General features: G+C 37.8%; 1 protein-coding gene across 15 annotated transcripts in view; it reads right to left on the reverse strand.

Annotated features, from left to right (window-relative positions):
• pcbp2.S (poly(rC) binding protein 2 S homeolog) overlaps positions 1 to 25,115 on the reverse strand; it is a 495,331-nt gene that overhangs the window by 25,148 nt on the left and 445,068 nt on the right. For all 15 annotated transcript variants that reach the window (XM_041567631.1, XM_041567629.1, XM_041567630.1 and 12 more), the window contains 7 exons: positions 24,676 to 24,792; positions 12,727 to 12,858; positions 9,959 to 10,087; positions 9,489 to 9,632; positions 5,659 to 5,700; positions 5,119 to 5,194; positions 2,725 to 2,777 (listed from right to left, as the gene is read on the reverse strand). In XM_041567631.1, the coding sequence (XP_041423565.1) occupies positions 2,725 to 2,777; positions 5,119 to 5,194; positions 5,659 to 5,700; positions 9,489 to 9,632; positions 9,959 to 10,087; positions 12,727 to 12,858; positions 24,676 to 24,792 (693 nt within the window). The remainder of the gene's footprint in view (positions 1 to 2,724; positions 2,778 to 5,118; positions 5,195 to 5,658; positions 5,701 to 9,488; positions 9,633 to 9,958; positions 10,088 to 12,726; positions 12,859 to 24,675; positions 24,793 to 25,115) is intronic.

Raw genomic sequence — 25,115 nt, forward strand, 5'->3', positions numbered from 1 at the left:
TCTTTCAGCATCCCTCTTACTTAAATGTATAGGTTCCTAAGTAACTATAGTTTAAACTGTATTTAACTTCTTAAAAATTATATTATATTAGAGCTGTTCAGTGTCTAGGCTGAAATGAGAGTTAGGGATGTTATTCATTCTCCCACAGGAAGTCGACACAACCAGAGCGCCATCAAGGAGCGGCCTGGTCAAATTTAGACCTGAATAAGGTGCCAGGCTACCTAGTTACATACATTGCTTAACTTACATAGTAACATAGTAGCAAAAAAATTTGAAGAGTATCATAGACTGCTAAAATGCTTATACACGTTTGTAAAAAGCAGAAATAAAAAGGATAAAAGCTCTAATATCTCAAAAAGTGCTAGTGCATCAATAATTGAATTAAAACTCCATATCTATATCAATATCTGTATCAAAATTAATCAGATTTCTCAAGCAATATAGACTTTTTTATGATGTAGCAGACCGAACATTATGAAAAAAAAGGTCTTGTGTGTTGCACATTTTTTCACTTTGAACACAACACAACTGAATGAGAGCTCCCTGCAAATAATGCTTGCATGGATTTTGATACTGAGGGGCATATTTATCAAATATTTGAGTAGAGAGACATGACAGACAGCCTCACTTAGGCTCAGAGCATATGGGAGAGAAACTTGGGCTGCTATTGCAGAGTTCTGCTTGAGTTCTGACATCACTAGGTTGTTGCTCATAAGGAAGTGCTGAAAAGTTCAAACTGGTATGCTAGAAGATGTTCTGCCTTCAGTTATTTAACAAGAATTATAATATATATGATACATGATGATGGGCGAATTTATTCGCCAGGCGCGAATTTGAGACGAATTTGCGCGATTCGCAAAATGCCCGTGAAAATTTGCCAGAAAAAATTCGCCGGCGTCAAAAAAAAATTCGCCGGGGAAATTTGCGAATTTTCTGGTGAAACGGCGCAAATTCGCCCATCACTAATGATACATATTAGGCTAAGTGGAAAATCAAGGTCTATGTCTCTTTAACATTCCTCTTTACAAAAATAAACAATGTTCAGATTGTTGGTATTTTACAATGAAAAAGAATGAAAATCAGAATGAGAGACACATCAATTGAATCAACAAGGAATGCCAGGCAATACCAGGCCAGCGACTGAACTGCTTTACTGCAAATAGCAATATAATAATATGTTAGCTGGCACATACACATAGCTCAGTGCTAGCTACATTATTCACATTTTGCCCTAAGGATCAAAATGATTTAGCCAGTCACAAGTAAACGCTTTACATGCCTGCCAATGAAAGTAAGGTTGTGCATGTGTATGTGGATAGGGGCTACCAACATTCCCTTCACTTACATGGCAGGGGCAAGTTTTACAACATAGTGACAGATTCAGTTCAGTGAGAAAAAGCGATCTCAAAATTTATCACATGAAAATTCATGGACGAGATTCAATTAGAGAAAAAACATTTCTCCTAATTCAATTCCAGTTTTTCCCATATATTCCAATAAAGTTTTGACGTTATAAACTAAATTCTGAATTGAATTGCATCTCAAATTGAAACTCGTCTTTTCACATGATAAACTTTTTTCTCATTGAATTGAATCTGGCTCAATGTGTCAGAATCACGTAGAAACAATCTTGAATTGGTAGATGCTACAAAGAAGTGCAAGGTGCACTGGGGCATTTAAAAAAATTGATTTTCTTCTGTACCTAAATTAGCCCTAATATGTTGCACACTCTTTTTTATACTATAGAGTGAAGTAGAAGATTTCCTAGTGTAGTACACCTTTAGTTTCAGTACAAGTATAGGATCCGTTATACGGAAACCCCTTATCTAGAAAGATCCAAATTGCAGAAAGGCTGTCTCCGATAGACTCCATTTTATCCAAATAATCCAAATGATTAAAAATTATTTCCTTTTTCTCTGTAATAATAAATCTGTACCCTGTACATGATCCAAACTAAGATATAATTAATCCTTATTGAAAGCAAAACCAGCCCATTGCACGTATTTAATTTTTTCATGATTTTCTAGAAGACTTAAGGTATATTATATTATCTGGATCAAAGCAATGGGAAAAATTATTTTAAGAGAACTAATTCAGAACAATATTTTTATTCCATTGCTGCTAATGCATTGCTGAATTAGGTGAACATATTATTATAATAAATATGGGATATCTACATAATGAGTTAAAAATGTTGTGCCTGTTCCATTAAACCACTTTGAGATGTCAAGATAGAGCAGTGTTTTCAGACAATAAAGTGGATGTAAGCTCAAAAGGAAAATTAATGTAAGCTTCTCTGAGCACTTTTCTGATCTAAATTAATTTTCTATTTTTAGTGTTTTATACGTTAAGATTAAAGGTTTTAGGGACTTTTGATTTAGCTATTAAATAATGTATATTATTTGTTTGGGACACACAGGCTAATTATCTTAGCACCCAATTGTTTCACTGAAAGAATAAATTGTGTGTATTTTGAGCACACGTGGATGGCATAATTGCACTTACCTCCATTTCTGAAAAAATGGAAACAAAGCAATTTGGTCCTCCGGGAGGATGGATAGAGGGTCTACTGTCATGTGTGGGCCAGTCAATGAGCTATCAAACTTAGTACTTGAGGACAAGCTCCAACCAGATTTTAAAAATCCAATAATCTTACTATAAATTGTTGGCAACAATGAAGGATAATAGGTAATTCACTCAGCTTTACAGTACAAACACACTTACATCATTTGGAATAGTAAGCTCGTGGGAACTGGTTGGAGAAGAGGCATCCAGTCCTATACATAGGAAAAAAAGATGGGAAAACATGTAGAGAATTTACAAAAATAAAAGGAAAAAACTTGTCAACATATACTGTGTCACAGATGAGATGAAAAACATGAGAGAAAGCAAAAGTAGGTACAGAACTTACAGCAATGAAAAAGAGGGTGTTAAAAGGGAACAGGTGTAATATTTACATATGTTTTGATTTAATGTTTAGTATTAGTATGCTTCAACCCTTAATTTTATATTATGTTGTTTCAAATACTATTAAGAAACATGTGAGACGCTCAAACTAAAACATGGATATTTGGTTTCTGGAAATAAATGGGCACACTTGGTAGAAAGTTGCCCTCCCTGCCTACTTGAAGATATTCAAGAAAAAAAAAAGAAAATTCATGGTGACCAAAATAATAATACTGAGACAAGGGTTAGGTTAGGATAAACAATGAACATTGTTGGATTTAAAAAAGGATTAGTGGTATTTGAAGGATTGTAGGGAGCCAGGCTAATTAAAAGAATAAAGGAAATAGAAAATACTGTAAGTTGCATACATTTGTTTCATTGAGAGGGTGGGAGAGAAGGGAAAGGTAAAGAAGCAATTCAAGGATCACCACACTTACTGAGAAACACATGGCACATGAGTTTTATTAGGAAGGAACATGATGGGCATAATAAAAAGGTACAGAACACTGGAGAACATGGAACAAGCAGATATTACTTAAATCTTTTTATCACATAACATTACTTAAATAAGACCCAACATCCATTCTGATTTGAATGCAAATTTATAAGATGCAATGATCATAGTTAATGTTATTCCAATGTTTTATCATCTATCAATCATTTGGCATATAGACTTTTAATTAAATAATATAGCCTTCAAATTGAACAAAACAATTGTATCTTTACAGAGGTCCTTAATAGTAAAAATGTAATTGTATTGTTGCAGACCGTGCGAAATCATAACAATAGCATACTTAAATATATACTTTGAAAGTGTAAATTGAATTTAGTGGAATGTGATAAAAAGATATATCTACCATTTGTTATTTAGTAGGCATGTGCCAAATGCAAGACATTTCAAAAGGTATTGATATATTTGCTTATTTGGCCCTGAGGATGATATATATATATATATATATATATATATATATATATATATATTGTATATTGTGTACAGCTATACATACTATGTTGTATTGGATTTCCAGGCACAGGGCAGCTACTGGGTAGCTTAATGGAAGGTGGTGCTGTCCATGAATTAAGTGTGTATGTGAAATTAGTTATCCAGAAAGGCCGTCTCCCATAGACTCCATTTTTTCAAATAATCCAAATTATTTTCAAATGGTTTATTTTTCTCTCAAATAAATCAGTACATTGTACTTTATTCAAACTAAAATATAATTAATCCTTTTTGAAAGGAAAAACCAGCCTGCTGGGTTTGTTTAAGGTTTATTATAAAAAGCTTTTCTTTACACTGCTATAGAGTAAGCACTATTTATATATTTCATCAAACCTGCCATTTAAAAAAGGGAAAGTTATATTTCAGGGCATGCTTAAAGTGATACTGTGTCATTAATTAAGAAGTGGTGATATGGTTAATTATAAACCACCAACCAAGTCCCCAGCTATGTGATACATAGTAAGTAAACCACTTAACTAAGCCACTGAACGAGTTCTGGATCAGTTAATCAAACTGGTAGGTGCTGGGCTGTGGAAAGTTCAACAATAAACAATATGCCTGCCTAATAAAGGTACAGGCCCATTTTGACTGACAGCATTTTTTCTGGGTTGGTTGGTTAAGAGCATTGCAATGGAAGTAAGAGACAGCAGGGTTTGCTGGGCTGAAAAATATAATACTGCTCCTTTAAGTTTATTTAATGGATAAGATCATCAAATGCCACTGACTAAACATATAGAAGTATCCTATTCAGCTGTTTCAGCTATTACCACTCTTCTTCAGAGTACTAGGTTAAAAAATAGCCTACCTGTCCATCTGATTTTACATCCCTAATATTACTTTTATATATTTTTAGTAGCCTCACCCTATTTTATATTCTTTTACATCACTGGCCTCTAACTGCACACTGGCACATGCCTGCCAAATGTATTAGCTATTTAAATGGACAAAACAAAACTTATAAAATGTTAATTATCTGAAATTAGGCTAGGTAGATAAGACTGATAAAGCAAAGGTAAACACAGACACAGAAAACGGAAACAAGGTGCATTATATGAAAGAAAGAAAAGAGGATGGTATGGTCATTGACTGCATTTATAAAGAAAAGATGTAATAACCATGGGAAAATAAAGGTGTTAATAAAAGGACATTCTCAGGGGGTCATGGGTACGTACCAGGGAAACCAGGGGTGGTCTGCCCAAGGGGAGTAAAGGGGGTATGCTGCATAGCCAACTGGTGAAGCTTGGTCAACTGCAGGGCAGGATGGGAAATTAGAACTAACCAATCAAATGTAATTATTTCAAAGTACAGAAAAACCATCATGTTTTTAAAAAACAAAAAAAATTGATTATTGAATTAACACAAAACTAGGATAAATCATTGTTTCTAAACTATTGAAAGATAATTAAACAATAGGAATAATGCAATATTTAATGTTATTTCATGTAATGACTATTTGTTAATGTTAACAAGTAATTATGTATTACAAAGGTACAACTTAAATTCATGCAAAATTAAATGAACAAAGCAAACCAATGACATAGATTCAAATTACATTTGTATCTGGGCTACTATACTTTCTAATGCATTTCAAGACATTCATTCCAAAAGACATTTACAATCTATATTTACTGTATATTTACTGTAGAAAGTATGCAATGCCCAGAACAAATAAATCTGAAAAGTGAAGTATAATTGGCATGCGCTGAACTCACGTCTGGATGTGGGATAGCATACTGTCCCTGAATTGCAAATGCCTAAAAAAAATATATAAAAAAAGAAGTTACTCTTGGTGTTCACTTTTTCATGAATGTGCCGCAAAAGATTTAGGGGTTGTCACAAATCATCAAGCAGAAAGTGAAGTTTGTCTGTCATATAAGCTGATGCCATGTACCAATAATATTTACAGTCATATGAAATAGTTTGGAAACCCCTCTCAGCTTGTATAATAATTTACTCCACTTTTAACAAAAAAGATTACAGTGGTATGTCATTTCCCAGGAACATCTGGCATATTCTCTGAATAAAGATTTTTAGTGAAGCAGTATTCAGTTATATGTAATGAAATCAAATGTGAAAAACTGGCTGTGCAAAAATGTGGATACCCTTTTAATCTTGCTAATTTGAACGCATGTAACTGCTCAATACTGATTACTGGCAACACCAAATTGGTTGGATTAGCTCGTTAAGCCTTGAATTTCATAGGCTGGTATGTCCATTCATGAGAAAAGGTATTTAAGGTGGCCAATTGAAAGTTGTTGTGCTTCTGTTTGACTCTCATTTTGAAGAGTGACAGCATGGGATACTGTAAGCCACTCTCAAAAGATCTGAAAACAAAAATTGTTCAGTATTATGGTTTAGGGGAAGGCTACAAAAAGCTATCTCAGATGTTTAAACTGTCTGTTTCAACTGTAATCAGGAAATGGAAAGCCACAGGCACAAGAAAAAGGTCTGGCAGGCCAAGAAAAATACAGGAGCGGCATATGCGGAGGATTGTGAGAATTGTTATACGAAGATCACCTCCAAAGACCCGCAAGAGCGGATCTTTCTCCAGATGGCGTGTCTGTACATCATTCTACAATTCAGCGCAATTTGCACAAAGAACGTCTGTATGGCAGGGTGATGAGAAAGAAGCCCTTTCTGCAATCACATCACAAACAGAGTCGTTTGTTGTATGCAAAGCTCATTTAGACAAGCCACAGTCATTTTGGAACAAAGTGCTTTAGACTGATGAGACCAAAAATGTTTTTTTGAGTTATTTGGTCATAACAAATAACACTTTGCACGGTGGCAGAAGAACACAGCATTTCAAGATAAACACCTGCTACCTACTATCACATTTGGTGTAGGTTCCATCATGCGGTGAGGTTGCATGGCTAATCTAGGGGCCTTGTTAAAGTGAGGGTCGGATGAGTTCAACCCAATATCAACTAATTCTGCAGGATAATGTTAAAGCGTCAGTCACAAAGCTGAAGTTAGGCAGGGGTTGGATATTCCAACAAGACAATGACCCTAAACACACTTTCAAATTTACAAAGGCATTCATGCAGAGGGCGAAGTACAATATTTCCCCGACTTGAATATCATCGAAAACATATGGGACGATTTGAAGCAGGCTGTCCATGCTTGGCAGCCATCAAATTTTACTGAAACGGAGAGATTTTGTATGGACGAATGGTCTAAAATACAGCCATCCATAATCCAGACACTCATCAAAGGCTACTACTTTTGCAAAAGGAGGCTCAACTAATTTTGTTGTGATGCATATTGCATATACTCTGTTAATCCAATAAACTACACTATTGTTGTATACTAGTGTTTCTATAAGGCATGTTATATATTAAAAGGAAGTTGCTACTTTGAAAGCTCAGCACATGATAAACAAAACTCCAAAGAATTAAGAGGGGTTCCCAAACATTTTCATATGACTGTATATTAGACATTATTATCTCAGAGTTCCATGACATGTATATAAGCACTCACCCTTTGGTATTTATACAGGTATTGCAAGTCACCAAGGAGTTCCCCCCCCCCCCCTCTCTCTCTCTCTCTCTCTCTCTCTATAGAGAGTGAGAGAGAGAGAGAGAGAGAGAGAGACAGTGAGAAAGAGAGGCAGAGAGTGAGAGCGAGAACCTTGTGCATTAGTCCCTAAACTCAGTAACTGACAGCAGCACAGAACATGTGAAGTGAATCAGCAGAAAAGAAGATGGGGAGCTACTGAGGCAATTTTTGGGGGCAAAAAATGCATTGGACTGGTGTAGAATCCCAAAACATAATGTACAACATTTCTGCCCTACTTCTTGAGTTAAGGTTTAGTTCTCCTTAAATTAGGTAATTGGAGACATAGGGCTTATATTTTATAATTCAATGATTGGATTATGGCGTAGGTCAAACTCCAGGATAGGTCAAACAAAGTACGCATGCCAAACAGAGTTGTGCAAGTGTTGTAGAAAAAGAATGTGGCTACAATGTATTATGGATTTTACTAGAATGATCTAGGCCAATCCTGTGATAAGTTCACTTTTAATTGTTTTGAATAGCAAAATTATAGGCAAATCCTCAAGATACTAGTACCGATATCCAGATGTGAACAATACCCATGTTATTAAAATTTCAATGTTCAATATCCTATGCAATGAGATTTATATTAAATGAAGGTTGTGTTTATGATAAACACATAAGGATACTTAGGGCAGAGTATCATATTCAGGTTTCTTGCACTTGGGGCAGATGCACTAAAGTTTGAACTAGGTGGAAGTTAAGCTGACTAAGGGATGTAGAACAGGGATATGAATGAAATTCTAGGAAGTGTAAAATTTGACGGACAAAGTGGAGCACAGCATGAAAAAATATAACATTTGTTCTTGGACTCAAAATCTACATGAGAAAATAAATATAAATTGTGCCACAAATGCACCAATACTCCAAAAATAAATGTGGGGTAGTATGAATAAAACCCATTTTCATCAGACAATTATTTCAGTTGATATTAAACACTTAATAATAGTATTTCTGGTCACAATATACTCACAATATGTAAGGTACAATTATTAATTCCAGGGCAACCCAGTACAAGATATTGCAGAAAAATAGAACCAAAACCAAATCTATCTACTGGCGGTTATACTGTATGCTGTAATATTTACATGACATTTAATAAGTTAGGTGAGCTACGTTGGTGGTTTAAATAGAGCTATAAAATCATTTTCTCAGGTAGGGTTACCTTTACTAGTCAATATTTTACTAGTCATAACTTTCAATGGATCTATAAACTCTCAAAAAATGTTACGTGTAAAAAGCTTGATTTAAAAAAAAACTCCCACTGACAAAGAATTTGTCATAGTACAGTTTGAATTTGAATGTTGATAAATCAGCGCCTCTGCATGCCACAAGTGTGATCTTCTAGCAACATGAGTGTTATACACTTTGCTATAAATCTGTGGAGGGATTTCTCCATGGATGCATTGTATTTTCTGGTTGGTAAGCAGCAATAACTTCAGTGTCTGTGCAATTTAATAAGCCCCACCTTAGCATGGAGACACAAAAAAGCCAAACACATTGTTACAGGTGTTGACTGACTAAATATCTGCAAGTAACTGGGGTAAAGAATTTTTTACTAGATTTATAGTGCAGGCTTTTAAGGTCCCAGCCTGCCCTTATCACGTATCTTACCTGAGGATTAAAGGTCATTAAATGACAAAACCAAAGCATTTAAAGCTTTGATTATTTATTTTCTCATTAAAAAGGCTAGAGGTAAAGAATGAACAACTTTAAAATTTGTGTAATGTTTGACTGTTCACACCAAATCTACCACTGTGCAATACCTATCTATACTGCAATTTAGAAAAATAAAATACATAAAAAAAAGTATGTCCAAAAACTTTACATTCACAGCTAAAAAATGTACATGAAGAATCAAAGTAAGATCATGCAGTTACATAATGTAAAATCTAGAATGGTAAAGTAGATAGAATCTACCTTGTGCAAGCAACATCTGAAATATAATATGTACTCTTATACTATACCAGGAAAGAGAGAAACTAACAGGTGTTGGTTGATGTTGGGCCAGGACGGTATGATTTCCAGCTGAGGCCAAAATTGCATCCGCTCTTACCTGGCCTCCAGTAAAAATAATAGGTCCAGATGCTGGCTTTGGACGGTAAGGGATAGTGGCACCTTTTGGCGGTGACTTTAAAGATGAAAACATAAGACATTAATTCTTTTTAACAGACGCACTATAAAATATAACACTATATCAATAAGAAATCAACTTACATGTATTTGATTTAACAACAACAAAAAAAAACATTAACATTTTAGAGGAATGCTAATGTGCCCAAAAACGGTGTCTCTCAAAATTTAGCAGTAGACAAAATAAGAACATAACAACACAACAAATTTAAAAATCTGTTTTTGTGTTTCATGCAACTCTGCCCTATATATAAAAACAAATATCAAATAATTTCTGTAGTAGGTGGAAACATGCATTCATCTGTGAGTGTTAAGAGGACTTACTTCTAGCATGACCACACAAATTTGTTTAACACATTGAATGATCGCATCTGGGGTTCCTGATATGGTAACTGCTCGCTCTGTAGAATTTGGTAGCATATCTCCTGCTACTTGTACTTGGGCACCTGTGGACTTCAGAGTAACACAAAATAAACCATATTATTAGAATGAATGTGCTTTCTGTTGTTATTGTTCTGAATTGTTAATGTTTAGCTTAAAATACAATTTTTGTTTTACTTTTTCTGTGTTCAGACAGACATAGACAGATTGTGATCCAGCAATGGCAACAGCAATGGATTGCTTCAGTTTATCTACTTTTAAAAGTGTGATTTTGCACACAATGCAAAATCTGTTACGTATTTTATCTTCTCAGTAGAAGGATGTGCCTTGGTTTTGAGATCCAACCTCATCCCAAACAAGTACCATTAATTGGAATTAAATCACAATAGTTTTGCTATACCTGTTTAATAAAAATACATTTTTTGGCTTGCTACTATTTTTAGCTTGATACTATTTCATTAACCTAGGTTGTTTATTTACAAAATAGGATGCATGGTCACAATAAAAAAAGAAATTATACAACTTTAAATTATTAACATTTAAAAAACAAATATTTTTATTTGTATTTTTCAGCTGGCAAGATGCAAAGAGTCTGCATACAAGAGCATTTGAGCTAAATGAAGATAAGTAAAGTGATAATGCATAGTGATCTGTAAATGCCTTGGCATTTTGGGGTGAGGGATAATGATGGTTACAGGTCAGTGAAAAATGCCAAAAGCTTCAGATTTACAAACTTGTTTTTAATGTAACTTCTAATGGAATTAGTGGAAATGATGTAACAGTTCTGTAGTCCCCAATAGACTTGCACTGCATTAAAATTAATGCTGGGACTCCATACCATACATAAGGTTAGTTCACATATTATGGGTAATTAGTCCAAGCCTCCACCAAATGTTGGTTAAATGAACAGTAGTACTCTATGCACATATTCTTGGGGTACAATACTGATGAGAGAAGACAGCAACAATTATGCAAAATTTGCCTAACCAACTGAAAACTTTGGGGCTTATTTATTAAACTTCCAATTTTTGGGTCGAGTTTTTAAAGGGGAAAAAACCTTTTAGAGGGAAAAACTTGAAACTCAATGGAAGTAGGTCCTTTTAACAATTGGAACATTTTTATACCTTCAGGATTCTCAATAGTTTTGAGCTGTTTGTTAATGGTTTTTGTTTGATAATCCAATATATTTTTTGGAGAGTCAATACATCTATTTATTGAGACTTTTTGTTGCACCGCTTTTTTGAAGAAGTTTTGTTGGTAAATGAAGAGGATTCAGGTTATGGGAGTTTGGTAATTTTGTGTGAGAAAATGTTGAGTTTAAGAACCCCTCTTAGAGGTCTATTTAAAAAAACTCGACTTTTTCTCACTAAAAAAAAGTTGACTAAACTTCCAGACGTGACTCCCCTTAATTTACCAATAATCGTTCTCAAAAAATCAGTGCAACAAAAAGTCATTACAAAATCGAGTACCACTTCGAATCGTGCAACTTTTTTAAATTGATGCTCTGTAAACTTTATTGAATGGTCGACCTGAAAACTCAAATTTATTGAATTATCAAACAGAAAACTGCACAAACAGCCTGAAACTATAGAGATGGTAAAAGAGAGAAGGTAAAAACCATGGGGCAAATTTATTAAAGGGCAAAGTGACTAACGCTGGCGATGATTCGCCAGCATGACGTCATTTCGCTACATCGTCGATTTACTAAATGGCGCAGCGTCACTTCGCTAGTGAAGGATATATATGCTAGCGTTGCTTTGCATTCTAAGGCCAGGCGAATTTTTGCTCTAGCGAATGGACGTAACTAAATTCACTAAGATGCGGATTTTACTGAAAGTCACATCTTTCGCCAGACTTGCCTTCACCAGCTCAGACCAGGAGAAGTACAATGGAGTGAACAGGACTTCCTCAGTTTTTAGTGGAAAAAATTTCTAAGTCCCAAAAAATGCTGGAGTCTTTTCCTGTTTTTTTGGATAACTACTTTCCCCCATACGTTTTCTAAAATATGGAACAAAACAATGCAGTGGGCTCATGTGTAGGGCATTATTACAACTATATTTCGTTTATTAAGGTTCCCTGGACTTGTGTAATGTAATGTATTTGCTGCAACATATACGTCCATTAAACTTTATAATTTCCCGATGTATGCAAATTAGCCTGATCGAAGACCACTAATGAAGTTGGGCTAGGCATAATTGAATGCTAGCACATCTTCACTTTGATTGTCGACGCAACGCTAATGAAAATTTGCAATTGTTTGGCGCCCTGGACGCAACTTCGCATTTTAGTAAATTAGCGTTGTCTGAGCGAATTTTCTCCTGGCTAAGTATAGTGATGGGTGCGAAGCCCTTGCTGGCGAATTTTCGCAGGTTAGTAAATCTCCCCCCATGTTCCAACTGTTAAAGGGACTATCTGCCCTTGTCTTCTACATGATCTCGACCGGTTTTAGCTGGAGTATTTTCGGAATTTAATTTTTAGCAGCTTCAGAGCATAGTTAATCTCAAAAAAATGTTGTACTGTATTTCTCTAAAGATTTTAGTTTTTCCCTTTAAAAACTGAACCAGAAAATTTTGAGGTTTAAGAAATAGACCCCAGTTTCTGTTTTCATTATTCTTATCATCCCTCAAGCCTTTGTATGTTACAAGCTATTATTCATATTCATTAAATAACTATTTTTCAAGAGTGGTATGAAATCATAATCAAACACTTACCTCTCTGATCTCTTTAATTTTAGATCCCCCTTTTCCTATAAGTGAGCCACACTGGCTTGCAGGGACGACTAATCGCAAAGTGACAGGGGGTTTGCTTGTCACTGTGCTGTTTGTCATGGAAGCGTTGATATCCTGGGAGGAGATAATGATAATAAAGAAGGGTTCTGACTCTATACTGTACTTTAATTCAGTAATTAAGTATGTGATAATTTATTGTCCCTTTATTCTATTAATGACAGTATATATGAGGGAACTTAATTTGGTTGGTTAGTATTATATAATTCAGTTTAATTTAGATTTCATCAAAATAGTAATCAATGGAAGGCTACAGTACTGCATATGGTGAAATACAGTGGTTTTGAAAGAGATCTGGTTTAAAAATGTGCAATATATTTAAGCATTTAAATATATATATATATATATATATATATATATATATATATATATATATATATATATATATATATATATATATATAGATATATATATATATATAACCAAAGGAATGGTGCACTCCGTAGACAAAATTAATACCTGGGTGCCAGCATGGGAAATAAGCAGTGAAAAAGGATTGCGGCACTCACAGGGTTTTAGTGAAAAAACAAAAAATGTTTTATTATTAAGCCTCAACGTTTCGATCCCCCACAGGGATCTTCCTGTTTGATATGTAGAAAACCTTCACAATGCATTATTATTGTAAATAAAGTAAGCCTGGCATCTCATGTAGAGCTAAATCACAATGCACTACTTAACCATGTAACAGAAAAATAGCAACATAGTAGCAAGTATGTATCACTTGGTAATATAGAAGTAACTTACATTCCAACAGACACCTGTTACATAGCGTGTAGTGATAAGAGGGGGGGGGGGGGTAGGAAAAAATAGTTTAGAGAAGGATAGGTAGAGAACATACCAGAAGTCTTTCCTTTTAAAAAGTCAAAAACATTAGTGAATAAAGGAATTGATATGGTCTTCTTAACTGCAAAATCAAATTAATGTACATTTTCTAATATAGTACTGGAGCCTCTGCACTGTTTGTATAATTGACAATAACTTGTATGGATCTTAGCATCACCTCAAGTCAAGTCTCCATGCATATACTGCATTGTTGGTTGCACCTGATACTGTGTCAGTAATTCAGTAGTGCCTGTACTGAAGTCAAACGGTAGTCCCCAAATAGGCCATTCATTTTATTAAGGTGCCCATTAAGAAAATTATGAGTAAGCGCTAGATACTAGGATTTGTCTGTCATCTGTGTATATCAAGCAGGGAAGTGAGCTGGCGGTCCTCCTCCCATATAAAGGGCCTCCAAACACAGGGACATTTGACACCATCCCGTCCTCTATGAGGTACTATAACTCCTGTGCCATTATTAAACATGCTGTAACAGCATAAAATAGAATATCAATATTTAAGTTACTTGGAAATGTATTTACAACAAGGATAATTTTAAGCACTTACAAGATATATGTAGCTAAAAGGACCAAGCAATGTGTCACACCTCCTATGGAGAGGCAGTGAAGGAAATCTAAACACCATGAAGCATATTACAGAAATAAAGACTAGAGCTAAAAATAGATGGGAAAGTTCAGTGGTCCATTGCAGATTTTTCAATAAAACAAGGACATTATAGCAATATTGGTACCAATTACTGGTACAGTACCAGGTGCAATTGTCTTGTTTTAAAGGCCAAAAAATCTGAATTTTTAGAGGAAAAAAGCTAAAATGTCTCACCTTTTAGGGGGGTATTTACTAAGATTCAACTTTTTCTCATATCTCTATATAATAAAATTGACCATACTTCCAAACTTGAATACCCTTAATTTACCAATAAAACAAAACAAAAAAAAAAAATGTGCAAAAAAGTCGAGACAAAATTGTGTGTCAAATTGATTTTCTATTTGAAGCTCAAAAAAGGGATTATCGCATTTTTGAGTGAAATCCTGCCTGAAACCCTTGACAATCAGCAAGAAACGGGACTGTCTGCCATTGATTTTTACATATTTCAACTGGTTTTAGCTGAAGTATTTTCGTATTAGGGTTTTTTAGCAGCCCCTTAAAGTGCAGGGCACTGGTTAAAAGAAGTTACACATTATTACAATGCATGACTATTGTTTCTGAACTCAGAACCCCCTAACATACTATTATGTAGTTCAGCTGGATAGCCACAGGTTGACCAGAAACAGGACAAATTCCCTTTTTAATGTTGTTAAAATATTTCTGTGCCTTTTTTAAATGTATGCATAGCAAATAAAGTAAAATATGAGTTAAAAGAGTTTACATATAAACATCTTGTTTTGACAAGGCTGATATCCAGCAAAATTAAGAAGGGTATAGTGCTCTGTGTCATTGGTTTTGTGCTAATTAAAAGCAGATCAGTGACACTTGTTGAGAAGCACACTTGCAGGGATTAACATGGAATCTGCAAATACCTAACAAAACTCAGGCATACGCTGAACAGCAGTTGGCTTGCAGTCACCAACTGCTGAAATGTTTCTATTAGCAGCTATTAATGTCTTCTGGGATTGCATCTTTCATCTAACAATACAATCTAAATATTTGTACTTATCTGAATCCTAGTATTTGTCCATAAATGTAAATATGTATTTTCACATCATAAGTATATTTTGTGGACAAACATATTTTATTTTGCTTTGTCTAAAACCTTTGGACTGAGTCTGCTGTAATGCTTAGTAGAGGCCTTCTCCTAATATCAACAGCATTCATCCAGGCATATACAGTTGTTGCTGTTGGCAATGTTGCTCATGTAGATAAAGACTAATGCACAGAAAACAGGAAATTGTTTATTACTTACCGTAATTTCTGTTTCCTGGTCACCTTCCATGGCAGCATTCACCAATGGGTTAACTGCCCTTCGGGCCAATGGACAGGACTTCCTCCAAAGTTAAAAGTCAACTCCTCCCCCCACTCACCTGTCTTGGTAATAAGCTTGTCCGTACAGGGTGGGAAATCCCTGGTGAATGCTGCCATGGAAGGTGACCAGGAAACAGAAATTACGGTAAGTAATAAACAATTTCCTGTTTTCCTAGTCACCCATGGCCAGCATTCACCAATGGGAACTACAAAGCTAAAAACTAGGGAGGGAATACGCTACAAATGCAGTGAAAGAAAAAAATTTATTCAGTGAAATGTACAACTGATTGCAAGACTTTTCTCCCAAATCTTGCTTCATGCGAGGCCAAAACATCTAATCTATAATGCTTTATAAATGTGTTGATTGACGACCACCTGGCAGATCTACAGATCATCTCTGGCGATGCTTTGGCTTCCATCGCCCAGGAACTGGCCAATGCCCTCGTGGAATGGGCTTTAAGTCCCCGGGGAACCTTCCTGCCTGCTGTGTTATACGCTTTGGCAATAGCTGCTATTATCCAAGAGCTCAGGGTCCTCTTGGAGGGAGCTTGGCCCCTCCTAAAGCCACCAGGAATCACAAACAGATGCTCAGATTTCCTCCAGTCTTCTGTCCTTTCCAGATAGACTTTAATTGCTCTGACCAGATCCAGAGTATGCCAACGATTTTCTTTTTCCGTCCTTGGAGATGGACAGAATGAGGGAAGTATCACCTCCAAATCCATATGAAACTTGGATACGACTTTAGGAAGAAACTTGAAAGCAGGCCGCAAGATAACTTTATCTTCAAAGATAGTCGTAAAGGGCTCTTTGGCAGACAATGCTGAAAGTTCACCTACCCTGCAGGCTGACGTCACTGCTACTAGTAGCACCACTTTCAGGGTTAGATTCCACAACGAAGTCTCCTGCAGTGGTTCGAATGGAGCCCGAGATAAAGTGTCCAACACAAATGGAAGATCCCATGGTGGGGAAATATTCTTAATACATGGTTTAATCCTCATCAAAGCATTAAAAAATCTTTGGACTAGTGGATCCAGCGCCCAACTTCTTCCTGACAATGCTGAAATTGCTGAAACATGCACCCTTAGCGTGTTTATGTGAAGGCCTTTTTGATACCCCGCAAAAAGGAAATCTACCAGCAGAGAGGCCGACACCTCGGAAGGATCTCTACCACCTGCTACTGAAAACTGCACAAATCTCTCCCAGATCTTATAATATTGTGCTGAGGTTGAATTTTTCCTTGATTTCAGAAGAAAATCAATAACCTCATTGCTCAGATTATGAGTCTTGAGCCTCTCCCTTTCAACCTCCAGGCCATCAAGGATAGATGATTTCCTTCCTGACAATGGATCATCCCTTGGGATAACCATCCTGGAAATTCTGGAATCTTCCTGGGCCGAAAGCACGCCAACCTGCGAAGTAGTGGGAACCATGGTCTCCTCGGCCAGAAGGGAATCACCACTATAGCCTCCGATGATTCCTGATCTATTTTCTTCAGAACCTTCCAAATGAGGGGGATCGGAGGGAAGACATAGATCAACCCTATGGACCAATCTTGAGTTAGGCCGTCTAGGGCCGCTGCTCCCTTGCACGGGAACCTTGAAAAAAAGACTTGACACTTCTTGTTTTGATCTGAGGCCATAGCATCTATATCTGGAAGACCCCATGTCTCCACTAGGTCCCGGAAGATGTCTCCGTGTAGGCTCCATTCTCCAGGATCTATAAACACTCGACTCAGAAAATCTGCCTTTCGATTTTCTACTCCTGGCAGATGTACCGCTGTCAGACTCCTTAAACGTGATTCTGCGAACTGAAAGATCCTTTCTGCTTACCTTAGCAACGCCATACTTCTGGTACCTCCTTGCTTCTGAACATATGCTACTGCTGTCACATTGTCGGACATGATTTTTACATCCTTTTCTTGTAAAAACTCTGTGAAGGAAGAAAGTGCTTCGCCTATTGCCCTCAGCTCTAGAATATTTGCCGGATCTTGATTGCTCTTCCATAAGCCTTGAACGCACTGATCTTGCATATGTGCCCCCCAACCGGTTCCTGAAGCATCGGTCGTTATGACCGTCCACTTGGGTTCTTCCAGGTACGTACCCTTTCCCAGATTGTCTTGGACGCACCACCAATCTAGACTGTCTTTTACATCTTGTGGTATTCTCAGTCTCTTGTGTAGATTTAACTGGGGATTTCTCACTTTTCTTAATAGGAAGTTTTGCAGGTGTCTCGAGTGCCATCTTGCCCACTTCACCATTTGTATAGTTGAAGACATCAAGCCCAGTATTCTCAGACAATGTTTCACTGTTATGATCTCCTGACTCCTGAAAAACATAACTGCTTGGATCATGTTCTCTTGTTTCTCCATTGGTAGGCTTACCAGATTCTGTGTTGTCTGAAATAATGCCCCGAGAAACGTCAGAGATCTTGTGGGGAACAAGTTGCTCTTCTCTATATTGACGACCCATCCGAAAAACTGAAGGAAGTCTAGCACCCTTCTTGTGTGAACTTCGGCTTCCATTTGTGATCTTGCCGTCACCAGAATGTCGTCCAAATAGTGAAAAACTGATATGCCTTCTTTCCTTAACTCTGCTATCAGCACAACCAGAACCTTTGTGAAAACCCTTGGTGATTGCGACAGGCCAAAGGGGAGACACCTGAACTGGACATGTATTTCGCCGACTGCGAATCTTAGGTATTTTCTGTGCTCCGGGCAAATAGGTACATGGAAATATGCATCTTTTAAATCTATATTCGACATCCAATCCCCTACTGAGACGGCTTGAATGATCGAGCCTAGGGACTCCATTTTGAACTTTCTCTTTATTAGGAATCTGTTCAACCTGCGCATATCCAACACTGGTCTCAGGGCCCCTGAAGCTTTTTTTACGAGGAAAAGCCTTGAATAGAACCCCTCGGTTCTTTCGTCTTGCGGTACCATCTCGACCGCTTCCGACCTGAACAATTGGTCTATGTACTCTTGAACTAAAGAATAACTCTCCTCTGAGTTTCGAAAAGAAGAAACTAAAAAATGATGCTTTCTTGGCAGACTTGCAAATTCTAGGCGTAATCCGCCCTGTATTGTACTGCACACCCAGTGATCTTGGATATTTTCGGCCCAGACTTGAGCAAATAACGCCAACCTGCCTCCTACTGCCGTCTGAGCCGATCCACCCTCATTGTCGTTGTGAGGTAGAGGCTGAGGTGGGAAAAACACTAGTTCTTCTAACATTCCCTCTGGGGACTTGACGACCGGATCTCCATGATGTCTGTCTGGAGAACTCTCTCCCCGGTCTATATTGTCTCGCCCCTCGAAAGAATCTTTCCTTATCTCTCGAGAAAGGAGGCTCAAATCTTCCTCTTTTATTCTTCCTGTCCTGAGGCAGAAAGACGCTTTTCCCTCCAGACACTTTCTTTATAATTGCGTCCAACTTCTCTCCAAAGAGCATTTCTCCCTCAAACGGAAGCTGGCACAAATTATACTTGGAAGATGCATCCGCAGCCCAAGGCTTCAGCCACAAGGCCCTTCTTGCCGCTACTGACAGTGCCATGGATCTCGCTGTGAAGCGTACAAGGTCTATTGAAGCTTCTGAGATAAACTCAACAGCCGCCTTACAATCTGCCACCATCTCCAGCAGTCTTTGTCTCTTTACATTGGACGTAACTGCTTCATCAATGTCTGAAAGCCAGAGTTTTAGGGCTCTAGAAACCGATGTCAGCGCCACTGCCGGTCTACACGCGGCCCCTGCTGCGCAATATGATTTTTTCAGATTGAACTCCATTCGTTTTTCCATCGGTTCTTTAAATACAGCCGCATCATCCACGGGTAACGTGGTCCTCTTAGCAAGCCTCACTACTGCCGCATCCACCTTAGGAGTGGCATCCCAGAATTTTGCTTCCCCCTCTTCAAAGGGATATTTCTTTAGGAATTTTCCTGATGTTTGAGGTCTCTTCTCTGTCTTCTTCCATTCCGACTTCACTATTTCTTTAATAGAAGCATGGACTGGAAAACAGGCCGACCTTTTCTTTAATGCTGGAAACAATCTGTCTGCTGAGGATAGCTTCGAGGGTTCTGAAGGAAATGTCAATGTTTGACGTACTGCTTTTATCAATGGCTCTATGATAGCCAGATCCAAACTTGACTCCTCTTCAGAGTCTATCTCCCCCTCCTCTGAACCTCCAAATGAGTGGAACTCAGAAATGTCAGACAATTCGCCTTCTGAAACATCCGAAAAAGATTCTGTTGGCCTTGTATAGGAATGTCTCGGTCTCTTCTTGACATTCGACACTTCTTGGAAACCCTGTACAACTGCTTGTTTTATCACTTCCGCCAAGGAATCCGTAAAAGCTTGGGATGTTGGAACTTGTGACACCCCTGCTTCCTCTTGATTCTGTGTCATAGGACTGGACTTTTCTGGAGGCTTGTCCTTTTTTTCAGCGGCAGGAAGGCTGCAAAATGACAACAGAAATAAAAAGTGTTTACCTCTTTAAAGCATCACACTCTCTCTCTCCTTTTTTTTTTTTTTTTTTTACCTTTCCCCTTGGGGTGAGGTGGTTTGCCCGGCATTCCAGGATCCATACGCGAGCTGCTTGCCACACAGCTTACTTCTCAGAAACAGGAAGGGCAAGATCCTACCTGACACACCCCTTATAAAGAGGATGCCTTGTCAAGCATAAAACTCTAAAACTGCAGCACAGGACCTTCTATTTATGCCTATGCATACTGCCTGGTGGATACTTTTGGCGCCAAGGGCTTTAATTGCTCAGCCCTTACCCAACATGGCGCCCCAGGCTTCAGCTTACCCACTCTTCACAATATCCTATTTGGATGTACTGAGGGCGCAAGGATCGTCTGACTATGCGCCTCTCAGCTTCCAGCCGTGGCGCATGTCTCCCTACTCATCGCTTCCTCGTTCAGCGATGCGGCTGGTATCCGAAGCCTGCGCGCCTCCAGTGACGTCATCAGAGCGCGTCCGCCTGGCTTCCGCCGCACCACACAGCAGCGTCGAACGCTGTCCTGTTCCACATTGTCTTGCGCTCCTGCCACCTAACCCGCTTATGGGGAGGTATGGCTGGCCTCCTGGCACCCCTGCACCAGTTCCGGCCCCCCTTAGCTAACCCCTTAACAGGGGAGCATTTGGGCTTCCAGCAGGCAAACGAGGGGAAAAAGAGAGAGGCTGAGAGAAAAAACCCCAGTGCTGGGATAAATGGCCGCATTACCGACGACCTGCATCCATTATCCATTGACCACGGACAGGACAAAAAAAGACAGGTGAGTGGGGGGAGGAGTTGACTTTTAACTTTGGAGGAAGTCCTGTCCATTGGCCCGAAGGGCAGTTAACCCATTGGTGAATGCTGGCCATGGGTGACTAGGAAATAATGTCCTGCACAAACAATAATCTAAGATAATTTCCTTATCAATGGTACTGTAAAAAAACAATAATCTAAGATAATTTCAGTATCAGTGATACTGTAACATAAATATATTGTAAAACTAAAATCTTAATAACAAGTTTTCTTTTTAAATTTATTTTACAGAATTATATATGCAAAACACATATCCCATATCTGCTAAATGAGACACATGTACACGGTGCATGTTGATGTGTTCCTGGTGAAGCTTATCTGGGAAAGTTGTTGTTAAACAAGTAAAAGATCAAGCTTCCTTTTTAGAAATAATAAAAGTAGGCTGAGTTCAACCGCTACTAACAGAGTCAAAGAATCACATCGCCTCTTTTATAGGTCTGAGATAGATTGTAATTACTGTATGTGTAATCTGAACATCACGGGTTCAATGCCCAGCACAAGTAATTTGACATAACTAAAATTGTAGGGCAACAATAAATCATAATCTGTGTCTGAAATTCTTTTAAGAACTTATATGAAGACTGATAACTTGATGAAATGTAAAATGACCTGTAAGCATACACACATTTCTTCTTCTGTCTACAGTGGCTTTTAGTGTATGTTGAGTACATAGTAAACTGAAAGGGCACCTATCATCCTCTTTGTCACCTTAAACCTGGTGCAGCTTCTAAAAGCCGACCAGTGATTAGCTTTAAAGCCTTAGGAACCCCCAAAGAGCAAGTTATGGGATCTGAAAAGAAAAATGTAATTTAAAATATATTAAACATTGGAGAATCCATTTATTTTACACTGTATATGAATTCTGTGTGCATGCAGTACTTTACACAATAATGTATAAAATAAAAACAGTACAAGATGGAAAAATGAACACATGACCAGAAGAAAATGTAGATTGTTTGTGTTCCTCTGAAAGAAATAAAATACCCGTATGTGTCAACCCTTAGGGACTTCAGTATTCCTTTTGTTAAGCCCAACTCCCCGCCAGCTTTAATTACATTCTGTCACCTGTTCTTTTATAGCTGACTATGACTTAGGGGGTTATTTAATAAAGCTTGTTTTTTTCTAATTTTCATATTTCAATAAACTCATTTTTGGTTTTTTTTATTATTATTCACAAAAATATCAGTAGGATTTTACAATTTTATCATATTTTCCAGACACCATCTTAGGAGCATAGATGGTCAGTTTGCAAGGGAGAAGGAGGCACATCTGGCAAAAAAAATTGTAGAAGGAGGTAGAGTGGGGGAGGAATGGGGGGAGGAAGTTAGTGATGTGGGGGCTCAGGACTTGTTTGAGGAGGGCCAAGACGAATGCATGGAGGGAGCTGCTTCTCGAACAAGTCCAGGGTCTCAGGGGCAGGGTTTAGAAAGGGGGGCCACAGTTAGTGAAACCAGTGAGTGGGAGGGGGAGGGAGAAGCATCTGGAACTGCAGCCAGGACAGTGGAGGGCAAGGGCCACCGAGGAATTGGAGGAGGAAGATTTCTCAGTGCCCTTGCAGGAGATCATCTTGCTTGGCAGTGGGTCCTGAGGCAGGGTAAAAATAAGGTTGTTTAGTGGGGGAGGGGACCCCAGGAGAAGTGCTCAGCAGGTAGGGGAGGGGGGAGGATTATGGGGACAACCCATCAGGTAGGGTTAAGAAGAGAGCCCCACTATCAGCCCCAAAATCCAGCAGGAGAATGAAGAGGCAAAGAAGGGACCGGCCTCCAAAATCAGTCCACATTTCACCAGTGAGGAGAATATGGTGTTAGTAAATGAGGTACTGCGACAATGGGACATGTTGTTTGTTGTGCACTCCCATTGGCTCACTGCTGCCAGATGCAGACAACTATGGCAGCAGGTGGCGGATCATGTAAGCTATGTAATTGATTTGTGCCGTGACAGACACACGACATATAATCGCTTCAGTTACCTGAAGAGGTGATCAGAAACAAAATTGTGGCCAGGAGGGCGAAGGTCCAGAAGGCTGGGGAATATACAACTGTTTATCAAGAGTTGACTGCTTTGAGACAAGATCTTATGGTTGAGCTATACCAAAGTAGGCTCCTGGGGCTGCCTCTGCTGGGCCTGATGAAGGGTCACTCCCTGGGCCCTCTTCTGCACCTCTACCACCACTGAAAAATTCTGCCCAACCAGCTAGGTCAAAGGGGTGTGGAAGGGGGTCCAACCCTGTTTGTGAGCTCACTAAAAAGCCAGAGTAAGTGTCCTATCTGTGTCACTGCTTTCGCTTTCCAACCTTTAGTGGCCAATACCTCTTCACCCAGTCCCTCTGTGGCCTTAAACTGAACTGATGCATCTCTTCAGAACTACCACGATCCGCTACACGATCCGGTGGAAATGAGCACCATACAACAAGTCCCATTGTTTTTAAAATCCTTATCCTAAATGCTATATTTTCTTCACTGAGGAGATAACATGTGGGAAGCACTTGTAACATCTAAGTACATGTGCTCTAATATATTTTCATCATGCATTTGCACAATTACAAATGTGGCAATGCCTGTGTGTTGGCCCACTGAAACAAACACACACTGAAGAAGCAAATGTTGCATATATAATTAGAATATACAAAATTCTCTTTCTTTATGGAAATTTGAAACATCTTTCCATATATGTATTGGAGCAGCTAAAGCAGATGCTACTTACAGGGTGCCCGCAGTGATGTTGGAATTGTGGGGGAAATGTGGTATTGTGGGTACAGTCATTTTCACAGAAAAACACACTTTGCACAATGCCTTTGTAAACTAGCCCTTTAATCTATAAAATGTAAATTGCGGTATAATGGGATAATATATAATTTTGTAATTTTAGCTTTAAAATTAGCCTTTGTACAGAATTCATTACTAATATGTGCTTCATTATTGCCACTGAACAGGTGGCAACAAAATATCTGCTATGAGTCTTTTGGCTATATGAGAGAGCAATAATATGCATTATGCAATCCTTGTCAAATTATTAAAAAGTCCTAATTTAATCAAACATATGCATTAATACAATTTACAATACTTATTTTTACAGCTGTGTAAATCATGATTAGCCATGTTCTAAAATATAGGCCAAATTTATTTTCAACTATTTGACACAGATCAATTATTTGCATCTAAACTCTAGATGCAAATTCGATCAACTCAAATTTATTAGGGTAAACAGATTGCGCATGCCATTATAATTATGTAGTAGCTGCATAATATTGATAAATTAAAAATATAACTCCCATTAGCTTTATTACTCTTTGTAACTTCCAATATTATAATGTATGCTGTGCATAATATATACAGAAAAAAAGCAAGAAATGTTATATGAAATATAAAAAAAATGACATCATAATTTAATTATGCAGTTACAGAGCTGAAGGTGTATGATTATTCTTTAACTTTTGATCTGCTTTGGGGCCAAACTGTACGGTCCTTTCTTTTTGTCTTTGCCATTAATGTGCATTAGTGGAAGCAAATGCCTGTAACTATAGTCTACGCAAGCCAAAAAAAGGATCAAACAGCTTGCAAATTGACCCATTATTCCTGTTCCCACATTGTTACAACTAAAATCACTTTAAGTGGAGGAAGATTCCTTTCGCCATTAAGGAAAGTATTATGTAATTTGTATGGATCTTTAAAAATAAATACAAACCTAGCAATATTAATGTATGATTTGCTTTCAGATTACATAGGAACAATATTCAAATATATTTAATCTCCACATATTTAATTTTACCTCTTCAAACTTGAGAGCAATCATTGAAAATGCCTTAAAAATTGCATCTGTTGGTCCTGTTATTGTAACGATCCGTTCTGGGCAGGAGCCTTCTGATATGTTGATTCGAGCACCACTCTATGAAAAGCAACAGTTATAGTCAGAACATTTACCACGTATTGAGAGAATTGTTTATAGTGAAATTGATAAGGCCAATTATTTAACAGCTTAAAGGCATTTAAACAAAAGTATCTAAAAGAAGTCAGCAGCATGGGGAATGTAGTCCATTCAATACAAAAGTGTAATTATTTCATGCAAACATAAAGTTGGTAAATAGCATTTATAGTTGCACAAGATGGCAGGTGTCAACATACAAAGTTATTTCCAAGTCCTATAGTGTATAGATGTCATACATTGTTTTTTATTCGGAATATTACTGTTTGCTGGAGAACATCATAGCT

Source organism: Xenopus laevis, chromosome 6S (genome assembly GCF_017654675.1).
Source record: "Xenopus laevis strain J_2021 chromosome 6S, Xenopus_laevis_v10.1, whole genome shotgun sequence".
In the NCBI taxonomy this organism is placed as follows: Eukaryota; Metazoa; Chordata; class Amphibia; order Anura; family Pipidae; genus Xenopus; species Xenopus laevis.